The sequence below is a fragment of the Diospyros lotus genome, chromosome 10, assembly GCF_014633365.1.
Source record: "Diospyros lotus cultivar Yz01 chromosome 10, ASM1463336v1, whole genome shotgun sequence".
Lineage (NCBI taxonomy): Eukaryota > Viridiplantae > Streptophyta > Magnoliopsida > Ericales > Ebenaceae > Diospyros > Diospyros lotus.
The window spans coordinates 28,924,969-28,943,142 of NC_068347.1; the positions used below are offsets into that span (position 1 = coordinate 28,924,969).

Sequence of the window (18,174 nt, forward strand, 5' to 3'; positions counted from 1 at the left end):
CCAATCCAACCCACATGTATATATACATATATCACGATTTTATGCTAAACATAAGGCTGATGAAGTTAAAGAACTTACTTTTTTTGTAGATCGGGATGACTTTCACGGTGAAAATGTGGTCTAATCTAAGATCCAATGGTTAGATTGCACAAAAATTGGTTGGAAAGAAAATGAGAGAGAGAGAGAAAGAGAGCTTGCTGGAACGGCAGAGAAGAAGAAAAAGAAAAAAAAGGAAGGGGGGGAGAGACTGGAGCCCTAAAGCTTTTATTTGGCCATATGGGTTTGGCTGGCCCTTCTTGGGCCCTCTCAATATAAGGCCCAAAATTGGGCCTTACAACTAATAGAGCATATTTTTTACCTTAATCGCGAAATTGGTCTGAACAGAACTATGTTTGTTTTTGTTTTGTATTATGTTTTCAATTGTTGTTTTGCAATACTGTTTTACTTCTATTGAGATCTTGTAATCAGTTGTAACCTTAAGATATTAGTAAATTAACTAGAGGCGAAACTTCTGCTGTGAGTATGATCTATTTTGATCTGAACACGTAACTTGCTGTATCGCTATTTTGTGTGTGTGAGTTGTGGTTGTAATCTTTCAATTCTGTTTTCGGTTTATTATGCTTGATCTGTTGTTTAGCCGAGTAATAGGTTGCGTTATAAAACCTACAGCCAACCATCGACCATTCGAAAAAAAAAATAGATAGTGATGATAATGAATATGATGAACCCAAATTTATTATAAAAAAGGGAGATAGATAAAGAATGATGATGAATCTAAGTAATGAACTCAACGATATGGATTTATCAAGAATAAATGTAATTGCTTGGTTCATCATGAAGAGGGAGATGATGATAGTGATGAGCTCAGGCCAAATATGAGTTTATTGTATTTTGACGTGATTTTTTGCATAAATATAAAAAATAATTCAATAAATACTAGAAAAAATTTAAAAAAAAATGTTGAGAACAAAAAATATTTTTTAAATCTATTTACAAAAATAATTGTTAAATTTTCTCATCGTCATATCTATTGAACTATCGTCATTGTCTTTGTTGAATCATCACCTTTGTCCTACTACTTAGAATTTCAAATTGTTCTAAATTTAGAAAGACAATGAACCCCAACCAAATAAAGGTCCATAGCAAAGAGTGAGAGAAAGAGATAGTTACCAGGGTCACTGTAAAGGGTTGGAGGCTCTATACCATTATTAATTTAAGGGCCCTTTAAAAAGCAAAAACAATTTTTATTTTATTTTAATTTTTGTATAATTATTTATCTCTTTTTCTTTTTAATTTATTTTATTTCTTTTTTTTAAAAAAAACTTTTTGAGATTCTTTTTTTTTTGAGAGCCCTAGGCCTAGGCCTTAATGGCCTTTTCCATTGAGAGCCAACCTTGAGAGTTACCATTGGGATGATAACACCCAATGGTAACATAGCAACACCCAAAACCAGCTCGCCCCTCATTTATTGCAAATCTCTGGGATGATTTCAAAGATATGTTCAAATAAATCACAACAGAGGCACTGCACAAGCCGATGTTTGAACCAACAAACACAAAAAATTCAAGAATAAGGTTCCCTTCTAGGAAAATATGTCTGCTGAGAGAGCAACTTACTGGGATTTAGATCAGCAGAATATCACGAACCACTTCATTAACCAGAGAATTCAGGATTCTGCCTTCAATATCTACTCCCAGTTGGAATGCTTCGACTTCAAAGTCGAGCCATTTCCCATAATGGCTGCTCATGTCCTTATCTACAAGATCGTCGACCATACAGTCCCCCATGCCTTCCCAGGATGAGATCTCTTTGTACACTTCTTTGGCTAGCCAATCCTTTCTTCTTAATGTTGCCAACCCCTTCGTCCATGTTCTGCATCCGGCATTGGCATAACGCCTGCATCTTAAGTCCATGACTTCACCCACACAATCGAATAAGACTTTTCGCCTCAGCTTAGGCTCATCCCCTTGGCTTTCTGTTACCTCTTTCCGGTTTTCCAACTGATAGAAAAGATGAGGATTTATGATCTCACGGGCCCTGCCCAACGCAAAGTCCTTAAACATCAACTCCACGTTAAACAGTATCTCATTCACATATTCCAGCTCCCAACCGGTTGATTCCACAAACTGGGTCATGCAAGAGCCAGTTTCATGCCTTCTAGCGACAGTTCTAGTGTATGTGGAAGAAGCCGAGTCTGACAGTTCTGCATCGGTTTCCATTACATGGAAGTCCTTGGAAGAACCCGTTCCATGTACTTCTAGGCCTTGAATGGATGAGCACAGCTTGCTACCTGGAATTAGATTATAGATTTTTCAAAAAGTAATTTCTTTATGGAGGCAAAAATACCTAAAGATTAAAAGCTAAAGTATACCCCTGAACTTACTGTCTATACTGTTACTATCTGCACTATCTGACGAGTTGCAACTTTCTGTCAGAGAAGAAGGTTCCAGAACAGATACAGGACTGGGATGTCGACACTGAAGCGACTTCCGGGTTTCAGTATCATCAGTGCCACATTGATCTTTCTCTGACATTCCCTATAAATTTGCAGCAATAAAGTCAATTGCTAGGGCAAAAAAAAATCTAGTATGCTGGCAAGGGCCAAATGGAAAGTAAAAGGACAATATTTGCTCTTTTAGGTGAGACGTACTAAATCTGAACCAAAAATCTAGAAAATTCTTGTTTAATTTAGTATTGAGGGCAAATGTTATCTCACATAGTGGAAAGTTAGAATTCATTCATGTAGAACACCCTGCATAGTGGGATGAAGGTTTGGTATATTATTATTGTTGGCCTTGACCAGAATGAGGTGTTCTGCCCCCTCGGTTAAGGAGCAGTAAATTTTGATTATCATGGATTAAGGTGTTGCCAAGTAGAACGTATCAGATTGGTTAACCGGACATTTATGGAGGAAGACAAGAAGAAAGAAACACTGACAAGCAGGAAAATTCAGTAACTCCGGACCCCCCCCCCCCCCCAAGGAAAAAGAAAAACTTTAAACCAGAAAAGATTGGAGTGTTGAATTTGATATACCTGAAACTTCTGCTTAGTCACGAATCCCAGTGACTTGGTTGAATAAATGCTGGAGCTGTACTTCCCACCAAATTTCTCTGTAGTCATCCCATACTGGCTCTCTTTATCATGATACATTGATACGGCAGGTACCCCTTTCAAAGCGGGTGCCAAATCTTGAAAGATAGAAGTGGAATTACCAGCTATCCCCATTCTATAGCGGGAAGACTCAACTCCAAGAGTTAATTCCCTTAGCTTTTGCTCCAAAAGAGTGCTTAAAGCATCAGCTTCAATCGAATTACATCCTGGCGATGATGGGTTTGCACTATTTGTACTATCCGAGTCGGACAGCACCTTTCTACCTGTATGGTCAGCACAGTTTTTCCCTGCTAGCTGTCTGGACATCTCACCACCAGGCATTGCTCTTGCCATTGGAGCCGTGAATGTAAAAGAAACAACATCCATGCCTTTTCTTTTGCTGTCCTCATCCCAAGTGAAGTGTCTGTCTACAGCTGAACTAGATTGAATTGCCTTCTCAATTTCATTAACCAACATGTTATCAAGACCTTGATTTTTATCCAGGTGAAAATTCCCATCGACATATCGTTTCTTGCGGGGAACATTTTTTGTGCTCGAACACGAGGTGTGTTTACCATCTGCCACCTCTTGCTTTAGCTTCCTTGAACCAACTTCAGAGCTCCCTCCACCTTTACTTGCACTTTTATGTCTCCGCAAGGAAGGATCTCCACACTGCACTTTTCTACCTTGAGTGTTAGAGGGCTTTGAAGGTAGCTTTTCTTTATCAATTAGGCAGTTCTGTTTCTGATTATTCTGCCTGAGCACAGTGGAAGCATTATGAGTGGAAGGTTTCTTCGACTTACTCTTCTCGGTACTTGATTGACATTTAAAAGGTGGATTTGGCATGACCTCACTTTGTTCTTTGTGGGCAAATTGGCTTCTACCCCCACTAGGGTTCAAGCTTTCTCTTCTTTGAACATTGACCTTTGCTTGGAGTGCAAGTGAAATAGACTTTCCTTTATTCTTAGTAACAGAACAATCTTCTGAATCAGAATAAACTCTGAATGATGGTTCGGCAGATCCATTCCAACTCTTGTTCAAAGATTGTCCCTTGAGAACCTTAGCAGCATTTGATTCAGCTAGCCCTCTAGAACTAGAAGGTTCAGCAGTCCTTTTAGCAGTTTCCACTTTCTCCTTCAGGTCCCTCACTTTGAAGGGAACAGAGGAATGCCGGAGAAGAGTCCTTTTAGCATTGTTAGTTGCTTGAGGTCCTGATTCAATAATTTTAGCAGCTGCTTCCATTATATGAGCTGCATTCTTGGGTGGAATGAACCCAGGACTTTTGATGGGAGACAAAAGCTTATGGTGAGTAATTGGAATTGATTTAGCTGATTTAGGAGGTAATACCTCGGTTTGGAACTTCTCAATTGGCCTGTTAATCATTTTCTGAGGCTTTGGCTCCATTGCCTTCTGAACAGGGCGGTCTACTTTACTTCGCAAAGGGCCAGAAAGTGAAATTTGATGGTCATGATGAAATTCGAGGTTTCTCCTGTGGTACTGAGTGTCTTGAAGAGATTGGGAATAACAAAATGGAGTAGAGAAGGGCTCATCGAAATTCTGTGTAGGCAAGGAATCCAGTCCCATAAGCCTGGCAACTACCCCTGGTGCCCTCGTTCTGTATCCCTCCTCATCAGTCACTGACGAAGCACAACTATAGTCGCTGCTTCCTTTCATACTAAAACTTGCTGCAAGGTCCTCCTCCTCCTTCTGGACATATGGCAATAAATACAGATTTTTTTTTTTTTTGAAAAAAAAAAAGTGGAAGATAATCAGTACCTCAAGACAACTTAATAGATTAAACAATAAGAAGGTGTCCAATGAACAGAAGCATACCAAATGAAACTGTGTCACTGGCAGATTCCCTTCACTTTTCTTTTTCTGTTTTGAATGCTCTATGAGAGAGGAAAAAGACAAACATAAAAGATAGCGTGGATGAGCATACAAATTGTTTAGCATTATAGTATGAAAGAGCTCGTGACCATCAAGTTCAGTTGTACCTGGTAAATCAGATTTCCCCGAAAACAACTTCTTCCGAGATTTTGCATTCCAATCAAAAAGATTAAGGAAACCACCAACATAACCTCCTCCACTCTTCGAACCATGTTTCTCACCCCCCATTTCTAATCCAGTTATGAAGCCACTTTGGTTTTTGTTAATGACAGGAACTCATGTAATGAGTAGCACTATTCTGGTTACTGAAATTCATCTGCAACTATATCAAATGCCAGAAACCTCAATTCTTAGAGGACATCAATCTTGTTAAATCCAAATTTCTTGAACTACAAAAACCCAAACAACAAAAATGATGCCTACGTAATGGATTGTTCTGTAATCCATAACTTACAGTTCACACAAGCAGGAGCAACTAAAATCTTACTGATCACATTTAATGTTTAATCTTTCAAAATCTAACATTTACATTTACATTTACAGATTGTGGCAGAAATTAATTTTTGAAGTTGAATGAAAAAGACAAAAGTCTTTTTATATTGTTTGATTTTAACATTTCTATTTCATCTTCCTATAAACTGGAACTTTAACCAATGCATTTTCTCTGAGAACCCGTCTCATTTTTCTACTGCTTTCAATTCGCCAAATAAAGCAAGTACACCTTAATCCGTATCAAGGCCGATGCATTTTTTTGATTCGTCAAGGAAGAACTTCAATCAGCTCAAGTTTAGCCAATCAATTACAAAGTCTAGATCATTAAATCTCTGATTCCATAAGCCAGCTCTGTTAAGCACAATTTTGCAAACCCCCCAAGCTCAGTTAAACCATGAAGTATAACGATGCATAAAAAAGTAAGAATTTTCCTTAATCAGAGAAAATTAAAAAACAAATTCATTCTTGAAAAAAGCCTAACATAACTCAAATTACCACTCAGGGCTCCAAAAGAATGATGTAAAGAAACATCCAAATCCCAACATTCAATCGCTTTTCCTCCCATTCCTGTTTCCACCAAGCCTTTCCACACATTTTCTCGGCAAACAAACACAACAAACCCTTTTCTTTTATCTATTTATTTTTCATCTTGCCTCCAAACAGTCAAATACCACGGAGATCAAGGAAAAACCAACAACAAAATCATCAAAACCCATAATTAACTCACAGATCAAAGAAATGCCCAAGTCAAGAAAGACCCACAATTCATTCTCGGTCAAACATCAATCCAGCCAACTCAGAACAAGAAAGAACTTACTTCCGTGGATTTGCGGCGTCTCTAATCTTCCCTCCATCTCTCCCCCTGCAAAATCAACAAATCTCCGAAGCTTTCACAGTGCCGCATATGGAGAGAAAGCAATGAGAAGATTGAGAAGGGAAAGTTTAGAGAGAGAGAGAGAGAGAGAAAGACTTGAAAGAGCTTTAAATGTGCAAGGAATGCTATAGTGGTGTTGGAGTGGTCGCAGAGTAGAAGCATTAAATGGAGAGAGAGAAGAGAACAATCCAAACAGTATGTAATAAATAAACGATTCCTTTTTTCAAAATATTATTTAAAAACAAAAAAAACAATTACAACGTCTCTTTAGAGAGAGAGGGAGGAGATTTCAAATTCCAAACGGGTAAAAAGGAGAAGTGATTCCTTACATCACGGTGTACTCTTAAAAGTGCTGACCTCTGACACGTGGCATCCTTGTGCAAGGGTTTGAGACTTGATGGACATTCATCGTCAGTTGGGTAAATAATTAAAAATATATATATAGAAATAGCAAATAAGTCAATATATTTGGATTATTACGAGACAAAATTGATGATTGTATTTTAAATAAAATGAAATAAGTCGTTGCATTTTTTAGATTTAGAGTAAAATTGATTATTATATTTATTATTTAAATCAAAATTTGAGATTTAATTTGAATTTTTGCGATTGTGAAATTCATTTAATTAAGGACAAAGTTGATATCATAAAAAATAGTTAAAATTACATTTATCAAACTAATTAACACGACCTCAAGTCTGAAACTACATTCATTTATTCGATTATTTTTAAAATATCATGTTTAAAATCTAAAAATTTATTTTTTTTATATTTATTATTGTCAAGTACCAACTTGCCATCTCTCAAAATAAGCAAAATGAACCTTCACGGGCATGGTGTAGTAGTAAAATATCTAAAATTTTACATAGAGTATAGAGGTTCAAATCAATGCGACGACTTAAAAGGTAAAACTATTGTTGAAAAACAATATTTAATTGGAAGACAACAATAAATTTAGAAGACACGTCGGCATAAATAGGATTGGCTCTGATCAGAAGTTAGGGGCCCTAAGCAAAATTTTATATAGGTCCTAACATTTCAAGTCTCTAATATTATTTAATATTATATATACATATATAATATGAGATGAGTTCATGCCAACAAGGCCAGGATCGGCCTTGATGGGGGGCCCAAACCAACTGCCTTGGTTGCCTATCTTTAGGGCCGGCCAACTACACCAAATGTTTAGCTCTGAGTATGTACAGATTATGTCAGCATTTAGATTTATTTGAAGAGTATATTAAGAAAAAAAAATACTAGTCGTCCTTGAAAATTAGTTAGGCGAATTTCAAAATAAAAAAAAAGGCAAAATGAGTAAGGCAAGAATTGGGGTTGTCTTCGTACTTGACTACTGGCCCACGGCCCATCAACCTGTTGGCTCGAGTGCTCTGTCCATATGTTAGACTAATGACGTACCGTTGTTATTATACTACACTTTTTCATCATCGTACCATTTTCTAAAAAATAACTTGGACACCATCTCTAGTTTAGGGCCCTTCTTCTAGATGCTCTATAATTTGGATATTTTTTGTGGACACCATTTCTAGTTCATTTTTGCCAACATATACTTAAAGCATTAAAAATAAATCACAAAAAGTAAAAAAAAAAAATACTTAAGCATACTTGCTAGGTTCTGTACCCAAAATGGATAAATATTAGTCTTTTGGGTATATGTCTATTTATACATCGAGTATGCACCATTAAGTATCTCTTACTTTTATGTGGTCCCCTGGAAGCTGCATCTGATATTAGTGTTATCCTTAGACGGAAAGCAATAATCAACACAAATAAATGTATTGATAGTAACACAAATCTACATGAAGATACATATTAACAAAATTAGGGACCATTTTTTATATTCTACAGCCTCTTAAGCTGGGAAGAGTTGTGTAATGAATGCATGTCATATATAACACTCATAATTGCCATAATATTAGTTGTATTAGAGCTATGTTAGTTAAATTAGAGTTGTTAGAGCTGTATTAGTTATAATTTAGGCTAAATTATATAGATCAACTGATTTTATTCTATCAATTTCTATTATATCATCGCCTCTATCTATAGGTATTTGGTCTCAAATCTCATTTGATATTGTGAATTACATCGGGGATGATTCATTATCGTAGTATGGTTAATCTCTTTGATCATTTGATAAATTTAGAGTATTGATTATATTTCGAGCATTTATCTTGATAACACATAACCATTATTGATGACTTTCAAGATATAGTAGTCTAATAAATTTGTTGTGCTTGTTCTTCAAGTATAAACAGATTATACGACCTATATCTACTATTTGATTAATTTGACCTCAACAATCTCATAATTTTTATCAATTTTTATTCCTTGATTAGGAATTTAATCAAATCACTTACGTTTGAATAAAACAAATTTTTTTATAGTCAATCCAATATATTTTAATTCTATAACCAGTGGCAAAGCCACGTTGGATTTTTAAAAAAAATATTATATATAATAATTTAGTATTTTTTAATTTTTTTTTTCTAAATGCCCACATGAATTTTTAAAAAATTCTAAATTTTTGATATATTAATCGATGAAGATATGGGTGTTGGGGTGATTGTCTTTGATTGCTAAAAACCACTGGCCACGGTGGTTAGTGGCAATTCCCAGTGCATTTACACTCACGAAAAATTATAGAAAGACTGACGGGCTTACTGATCACGTTACCAAAAGGGGGCAAAAAGATGATTTTGCCCTCACACTCTGCTCTATCCTTCCCCCTCCCATGGATTTGCCTTTCCCTTGTTGCTCTCGTCTCCCCTACCATGGTTGATGTCGTTGCCTCGTTGTTGTTGCCTCTCTGCCATCGCCGCTTCGCCTCACCGGCAGTTACTGCTAGGGGTGTTCAAAAAAATCGATGCACCGCGGAAACCAGCCAAACCGAATCGAACCAAACCGATCTGATCGATTTTTTTTTTTTTGCGGTCGAAAACGGTTTGGATTCTGTCCAAACCGCGCGGTTTGTGGTTTGGACAGTTTGCGATTTGGTTTTAAACCGAACTGCCCAAGAAAATAATAAAAAAATTATTATTATAAAAATCTAATAATTGGCATCCCATCCTATTTATTTTTTACACTATTTTGTCTTTATTTTTTGCTCTTATTTATTTACATTTAATTGTCTTTATTTATCAATATTTATGTCTTTATTTACCATTTTAAATATTTTTTTTAGTGATTTTAAATAACATTTCAAACCGCGTTAAACCGCACCAAACTAGACTGCAAATGCGGTCTAGTTTGGTTGAAAAACCGTACTAGCGGTTTGGCGTGCTGAAAATGATTCAGACCGGCCAAACCGCACCACAAACACCCCTAGTTACTGCATCTACTATCGGCAAGGCCATGGCAGAGATGCGACAGAGGCGAGGAGATGACAGCGAGGCGCGGAGGCGAGGCGACAGCAGTGGCCATGGTAGGGGAGACGAGAGCAGTAGGGGCGGGGGTAGTGGCCCACTTTGCAAATTTGCAAAGCGGGTGGGGGTAAAATTGTCTTTTTGCCCCATTTCTGTGAGTCGTTTGGTAGGCCCGTCGAGCCTTATGGAATGACTCTACGCTCATTGGGTTTGACCAAAAGTTTAAGTTTAGATTTATGAAATTTGGCCGTTAGATTTTACTAGTTTTTGGGTATGTTGGTCGATGGGAATAAGGATGTTGAGTGGTTGCCTCTGATCGTCGAAAACCACCGGTCATGGTGGCTGATGGCGACTGCCAGTTTTTTTTCAGTATTGGCTAAAAATTAAAAATAATATATATGAAAATTTGATCCACTTTTCTTTTGTGTATGTTACCCTCCATTAACCATTTCTTTAACTATGTTTTAATTAAAGGGGGATTACTTTTTTTCATTTTTTGTTACAAATTTGTCAATTACATATTTGAAAACTATGGCAGAAAACATATTTTCTATCATGAAGTTTGCCAAAATTTGAGTACATAATTGAATTAGAGATCAATGATTGAATGACAATCTGTCATGAACGTACTTATCAAGACTTGACTGCGCAATCGAATTGAAAATTAATGATTAAATAACAAATTAGTTGTATATATTAAAAAATAGATATTTAATAAAATTAATAATGATGTTATTATACGACGTTATTAAAATATGAAAATACGTCGATTATTTAATTTATTGATATATATTTTTTAATATTATATTATTTAATTTTAAATAAAATTTAAAATTTAAGATTTAATTTTTGTCCATCCTATCTAAAATTTCTGGCTCCACCATTGTCTACAACATTATTTAATATTTCATAAATTGAATCCTAGATGCATTTATATATGTACACACATATAATATACTACAATATAAAATTGATTAAATCATTAATATCTTAATTATTAATTAGGATAATACCCATAAAATACCAAGGAATAGAGATAGATAGGCATGAAATCAACTTAAACATCCTCATTAAGAATGTCTGGACCCAAATTAAAATTACAGCAAATCATCTAAAAAACACAATGATAACCCATCATGCATGTTACAAGTTTCCTTTCATCACACCCTGCAACTTTTTTCCTTCTTCCTCGGATTAATTTAATTTAATTTAATTTATTATTTCTCTCCTACTAATGTACGTATGCATGCATGCATTGGAGATCATTTTCCGCAAAGCCTATTCTGCAAGCAAATTAAGTCTACACAACACCAGAGACACAACCATGTGAATTCAAGTCTTTTAATTAGCCATATATATATATATATATACATTATACCTGTGTTTACAGCGGATAGCGCGCGGTTGCAGCGGTCAGTGGCGCACGGCGGTGGGTCAGCAGTGGAAGGCGAGGACGACCGGGATGAAGACGATGGCAACAAACGACGGTGGGCAGTGCATGCACGGTGGCGGCCAACGACGGCGGCAGATCGGTGCATGGTGGGCCATAAGGATTTTGCTTTGCACTTTACTAAAATGTAAAAGGAAGAAAAGGATCGAGCCGACAAATATACAATATTTAGAGATAGAATTTTTCATCATCGAATTCCGTCTCTATTCAAATTAGAGATGGAGAGATGAAAAATTAAAATTTCATCTTCGACGAAATTTATTTTACGTGCAATATTTAAAGACGAAAAAGTGACTCAAAAATTGTCTCTAAATCTTCTCTCTATTTTTTTTTTGTTTTGTTTCTAAAGCTGTCTATAAAGGCTTTTTTTTTTTTTTTTGAGATTTTAGTTTTTTGTCTCAAAATTTGTGGAGACGAAAATAAATTTTATCTCTAAGATTATTATTTTTTTGGTAGTGTGGTATAGTCAATCAATTTTTGCTCCGCGCTCTTCTCATTATGCAGCCGTTCTTTACATCCTTTGCTATGTCGAAGTAACTATCTTGAATGGTTTACATTTCTGAGCTCATTATTCATTACAATTACGTACTTGTTCAAATGCTAATTGGGTTAGGGATCCAACAGATAGGCATTTTATTATTAGATTTTGCTTTCTTTTAAGGCGAAATTTTGATTTCTTGGCAGAGCAAAATAAAAGTCATGCTGAGGCTGTCAGTGTGGGATCGATTCCTGGGAAAAATAAATTCATATCCTTCTAGGAGTGGTTCTTGGTAAGTGTCAGTGAAGTAACTTCAAACCCTAGTCACCTAGGCACATCCTTGATTTACCTTCCTTGTGATGACTCTAGGACAAGTTCGACGAAAACACGAGTGATAGCGTGTTTTCTAAAAAAATATAGATCTTGATGCTACTAATGAACTTCTTTGGCTTAGATGTTTGTTAGATGATATGGGTGTTTGTTCACACGAGTTTTATTATTTTTTATTATGAGAACCATAGTATCATTAAAATTACACACAATGATGTCTTTCATGAGCGCACCAAATACATCGAGATTGATTTTCATTTCATTTGACACCATATTTAACAAGGAATCGTGACACTTCAGTTTATTTCCTTCCTTCACTAATCAAGTTACTGACATTTTCACTTATCTACCTAATTGTTTTCGAGAATTGGTATCCAAACTCAAGCTTGTTTCAATACACCCCTCTTGGGTTTGAGGAGAGATATGTTACGATATTATAGCATTGTGTTAGCAAAATTAGAGCTATATTAGCTATAGTTTAAGCTAAATTATATAGATCAACTAATCTAATTTCTTCTTTTGTATATTTAATTATTTGGACTATAAATATTGGGTTGTACATTGGTGCAAAGATAAAATACAGAGACAAATTTCTTTCATATCCAATCTCCAAAATCATCAATAACAAATAAACCAATCTGGACAGCCTCTTGATTTGGATTTTATTAAGTGATAAGATTCAAACCTGCATATTACATTTCGCCACATCCAAGCACGATCAAGAATTAAATTATGCGCCAAAAAAAAAAACGCCTGGAAATAGAAGACAACAGCCTGAAGCCAATCCTCTCGTCTCTTAAATCTCTCTCTGCATGCATGGCGCGCGATTCTAGTAGCCATGCACAATGGCGGCATACTTTTGTTTCACCCAATGAAGGCTTCTGCGTATGGAAGCTTTGAGCCTGCCTTCAATGGCGTACGCTTTGTACGTCGCCACCCGCTTCTTTCTCTTAACTTCCCGTTCCCCCATCTGAGCCGGGGACAGCGAGTACGACGAAGACGAAAGCGGCCTCGCCGAATGTCGGGGCGGCCCAGGTTTCCGGGGGCCTTGAAAATTACAACAATCCTGGCGGTCGGCGGAGTCACACCGGCGCGCCGGCAGGTCATCGATCGTCTCTCTCATCTTCCCCTAGCTAGTTGAATATATATATGTATGTAGAGGAAAAGGGACAAACAAACACAACAGGGAGATGTATATTGTGTGTGAATGTGTTGCAGAGAGGAAGATGATGGGAAAGTTATAAGAAAGAAGTTGATGGAAATGAAGAATGAGAGTTGTTGGGTTTGGTGTGAATTGTTCGTCGTGGGGATCAGGAGGGAGATGGGGTGGACAGCCTAAATTTTCTCTCGTTTTCCGTGTTTGGAGGGTGTAAATTTATAAGGTTCTCAATGTGTTGTTTTAGTGATGGATATTCATTAATTCATGGGAAAATTAATGGCATGTTTTGTTTAATTACACTTATTAATTAGACATGCATCATTCTGCTTATTAGTTAACAAGTTCTGGCCAAATTAAGTAGTCATTTTGCTCTACAAGTAGGCATGGACTTATTGCGTCTTAAAAATATTGGTTAGATGGTCTTTAGGGCATGATGCACTGATAAATACATAGAATTTCACATAAAGTATCAAGATTTGAATCAATGCCGCGATTTGAAAGATAAAATTATTATTGAAAAGCAATATTTAGCTAGAATGCAACAATAAGGCTGGAAGGTAAGTCCTATATGGGCTGCACAGAATGTCCATATCTAAGTGTATATAGACTGTATTCGTATCCGAATTTATCCGGAAGGGTCTATCAAAGGCAAATGTCACCATTTCTTGGGAATTAGTCACATGGAGTTTCACATGAAATATCGAGATTCGAATGAATGCGGCGACTTGAAAGATAAAATTATTACTAGAAAATAACATTTAGCTGGAATGCAGCAGTAAGGCTGGAAGATAAATCCTACATGGACTCCACCGAATGCCCATATCTGAGTGTATATAGACTGTATTCGTATTCGGATTTATTCGAGAGGTCTATCAAAGGCAAAAATAACCCGTTCTTAGGGATTAGTCAGGCAAAACTCAGATACCCTAGGTGAACAAAAAAAATATTGGTTAAATGTATTGTATCATTTGAGACTGATTAATTTTAAATATATAAATAATATGACAAGGAAATTTTAGTTATAAAATGGACATTATTTTAGAACGAGTCTAAAGTCTATAATCGAGCACTGTAATTCAGCTTGTTTATAACTCTAAATGAGCCCAATACTCTCAAACTCAAGTTAAATTCAATTATAAATTAAGTTTAAAAATAAGCCCAAGTTTTATATGTTTATTTAACTAAATAAATGAATTTGAAGGAAGGAAAGAGCCAAGTTGGAAGCCCCTAGCTAGTGAGAGCTTATCTTATTAGCAACCTTCTCTGCAAGCATTAACTTTAGTCAAAAAATAAAATATAAAATTATTAATTTATGTGTTATATTATTTAATTGATTCTATAATTGAAAAATATAAAAACACTAATTTTGATAAATCTATATATATTTAAACTTTTATATTTATGTTCCCATAGTTATAAAATTTATTTATTTTTATCATCAATCATATAATTACTTGTCTATAATATAGTGTAGAGACTATTTATTTCTTCATATTAAATTGCTTGAGCCTGATGTGACTCCTGAGCTCATTTCAAAATTAGTTTGTGGTTGTAGTCATAGGAGGGAGCCAACATTTTGATTCAGCCGAATTCAAATACAAAAAATATAATTTTAAAAATAAGATAATAATGATAATATTAAAATATAATTTTTTTATAATTATTCTTTATCACTTTTCATACTTTGATAACGTCTTATAATAATCTTATTATCAATTTTATTAAATACATCATTTTCAATATACATAACTAAGCTATCATTCATCTATTAATCTTCAATTATATTATGTAATCGATTATTTATAATATTTATTGTAGAAAATACTCTTTCAACTGTAACAGTAGCAATAAAAAGAAATAAAATCGGGTGAGAATTGGAAAAGAAAACAAGAAATGGGATAAATTTAAAAATAAAATGGATTAAGACTTAAGAATTAGTGGATTTGGATCATTTAGCCTATTTAAGCTAAGTTTTAATATAATAATTTTACATTTATTTTGAGAGTTAGATGTGAATTAAAAATAATATAAAACTATTTTTTTTTTTAATCCACCTAGTGAGGGCACTTGCCTCCCACTTGGCCTCACTTGGCTTCGCCCTTAGTTGTAGGTAGAGTTGGCTCTGAGGGTATATTTTCAAGGCAGTCGCCTAGGGCTCCTACTAGGGTCGTTTATGGGCCTAGACGAGATGACCCCATCTCATAAATAATGAAAAGAAGGCAAAAATAATGTATAAAACAATAGAAAGAAGGTAGAGCTTCCTGTCTTATACAGTCTCAATTGTAAGACAGTCTTCCTCCCTTGGTCCATCTTATACTATAGTAACCCATTAATTATGCTGTAATGGAAAGAAGCGGCATGTGTCCATCTCAAGAGGGTAAGAAGACTATAATGGAAAAAAGCAACCCAGGAAGTCCCATATAAAATTTTAGAGCCCACTTATATATATATATAATATTATATAATAAAATATATAATATACTTAGATTTTAGAGGGCCATATAAAATTTTGCTTAGGCCCTCCAATCAGGGCCGGCTGAGGACTAAGCTCCATCTTACAAACTCTTCTTCATAAGTTCAATTATGCCTATGATGTGAAATGAAAGGAAGAAGCTGAGCCTGTAAACATGGCAAATTGTGACCCATTTTGAGTTCATTGAAAGTATATATCAAACTAATTAAGCTTGGACACAACAGTGGGTGGCTTAACTTTGCTCATTTACTGCCTTGTATATCATACATATCTAGTTTGGTTGGAGGTTCTAATGGCTCTGATGGATCATGGGTGTCTACCCTCCATGGTTACTAGCTGGTGTGGTGTTTGGTCGAATGATGGCAGGTTGTTGTATTGATGTAGGCATATATATGCTTTGATTTATTTAATTGCTCTCTAAGCTTGTCTAAGCTATATATGTACTCGTTTTCTCCAGTTATTCATCCCCATATCTGTGCCTATTCCATCATTTCTGTAACGCCTGTAAATAGTTATTAATTTAATTTTGAGAGTAATTAGATTTAAGAGAAATATCAAAATAATTTATGGTGGTTAAATAAAATTAAATTAGGTGATTTTAAGGAAATAAAAATAATTAATTTTGTTATTTAGGAATTTCTGGAAAAAGAAAAAAAATTAAAATAAATTCAATTGTGTGATTTTCAAAAATTTGGGGTGTTACTGTAATTAATATAGTGGGTGTTTGTGTAATTTTTGGAATTGAGAGGGAGGCTGGCGCGATTTCGTAAAAGGGGCCAAAGTCTCCTTTAAATTTTGTGCGCACCTATATAGGTTAAGGTAAGCGTGCGGGCGCGAGCAGTCGCGCGCAAGGCGGCCAGGCGGTGGACGCGGCTTCGAGTCCGCGGGTAGGCGTGCGCGAGGGGTGGATTTTCAAGGACGTCGAAACGACGTCGTTTCGAAGGAGGCGGTGGCCTCCCTAGCAGCCGCTCCAACGCTACCACGTGGCGCCGCCCCCTTACCCCTTTTTTGCACGAAATTGAGCCCGATTTCGGGCGTTTTCTTCTCCCACCAACAGTAAGAAATTTTCAGAAAAACAGCAACAGCTCGTAGGAGAAATTGAGAAATTTGAGCTTCAAAAATTCAAATTAAACTTCGTTTAATCCCTGATTTAATTATTCAGGTATGTAATTAAACTAGTAATTAATAATCTCTGTGGTTGAAATTTTATTTGGAGTCCAATTTTATTAATTTAGTCAATAATTGGATTATTGCAGTTGTATAACTTTGACCGCGTTTGGTCAAATTGAGCTTAAGACTATCTTCGGAAAGGCAAGTTCTTTATACCCTCATTGTCGATTCTTTCGATGTCAATTTATTTGACCTCCTTTCGTTGGATTTGGCTGTTAATAAATTATGGAATTTAAACGGTGTGTTTAATAATTTAATTTATTAATCTGGTTTCGAGGGTATTATTCGTTGGTTGCCTACGGGGGTTTGTATCACCCCCAATCCTATGAGAATGATGTCGTACTTACCCGGGGCTAGGTTCTTAGCTGTCGGGTATTATTATTAGATTTTTGGTTAATTATTGGCTAGAGTGGTTGGGCAGTGGGGGCAAGGGTTAGCTGTACGGTGACGGTGTGACTGTTATACGGTCTATTTTAGGCCGTTAGATGGTCTCTCCTGGTCACTAATCGCTGACCGGTGTCAAACACTGCTGACTTACTCTACGGTTATGTGATTATGGCATGCCTGATTATTTTATTTTTGTTGCATGATTTGGTATGCACATGGGTTCGGGCTGCATGATGGGATCATCATGATTTGGTTATGCTTGATCACGGACATTTTAGATTGGTTAGGTTGCATCCAGCACGGGCATATGCATCGCGTGTGATTTACTACGTGGGCGGAGCATGGCCTGATGCCTAGATGTATGGGCGCCTTGTATCACGTTGGTGCTCATTACGCCTTGCATTTTATATGTATTGCATGGTTACTGGTAGTTATTAGTTCTCGGACGGGAGTACCGTTCCGAGGGAGCCTTTGGCTCGGCTGTCGGGAGTACCGGCAGGGATACGGGTGACGGGAGTACCGACCCGGGACAGTGCGCACAGGTTTGTGGTGATTTATGTTGCCTTTCATGGCAGCGGCAGGTTGGTATGGGACTTAGGTGCCAGGTGTTTTATGTGGGCCCCAAGGACTGGTATATGTTTTATTATGCGGCACTGTTGCGTTGTTGCGTCACATGACTTGTGTGTACATGTGGGTTTATATTTGGGATGATCTCCTCTTCTGTTTCATTTACAGCCTTCCTTTTCATATAAACTTGCTGAGTCTTGCGACTCACCTTGCTTTTCATCATTCCAGGTAAGGGTAAAGCTAAAGTCGAGGGCAAGGACCGCGCTACCTAGCAGCCAGCCGTGTCGGTAGGGTGTACAGTTAGCTGCCCCCGTTTTCTCTGATGTTTTGTTAAGAGTTCTGACTCTCATTTTTTACTGTGCCCGGTTGTTCTTTGTATCTTTTATCGTTGGCACAGGTGTCTGTATATTTTTATATACTCCTTGACTGCTGTT

At 36.3% G+C, this 18,174-nt stretch overlaps 1 protein-coding gene across 2 annotated transcripts; it reads right to left on the bottom strand.

Moving 5' to 3' along the window:
* Positions 1-844: 844 nt before the first annotated feature.
* On the bottom strand, positions 845-6,493 carry LOC127812289 (uncharacterized). Of its 2 annotated transcripts, none has more exons than XM_052352693.1 (6): positions 6,290-6,493; positions 5,088-5,296; positions 4,924-4,982; positions 3,034-4,797; positions 2,384-2,537; positions 845-2,290 (listed from the first exon to the last, which is right to left on the bottom strand). In XM_052352693.1, the coding sequence occupies exons 2-6, from the start codon at positions 5,206-5,208 to the stop codon at positions 1,623-1,625; spliced, it is 2,766 nt and encodes a 921-aa protein (XP_052208653.1). In that variant the 5' UTR covers positions 5,209-5,296; positions 6,290-6,493; the 3' UTR covers positions 845-1,622. The 2 variants fall into 2 exon arrangements, with proteins under 2 accessions (XP_052208653.1, XP_052208652.1); XM_052352692.1 differs by having other exon boundaries at positions 846-2,290; positions 5,088-5,302.
* Positions 6,494-18,174: the final 11,681 nt, after the last annotated feature.

Excerpts from the sequence above, each read along its gene's own strand:
- LOC127812289 (XM_052352693.1), bottom strand. The coding sequence starts at position 5,208 with ATGGGGGGTGAGAAACATGGTTCGAAGAGTGGAGGAGGTTATGTTGGT. Across the intron at positions 4,983-5,087 it reads GGGGAAATCTGATTTACCAG|AGCATTCAAAACAGAAAAAG; the intron begins GTACAACTGAAC and ends CCTCTCTCATAG. Across the intron at positions 2,538-3,033 it reads TGACTAAGCAGAAGTTTCAG|GGAATGTCAGAGAAAGATCA; the intron begins GTATATCAAATT and ends GCAAATTTATAG.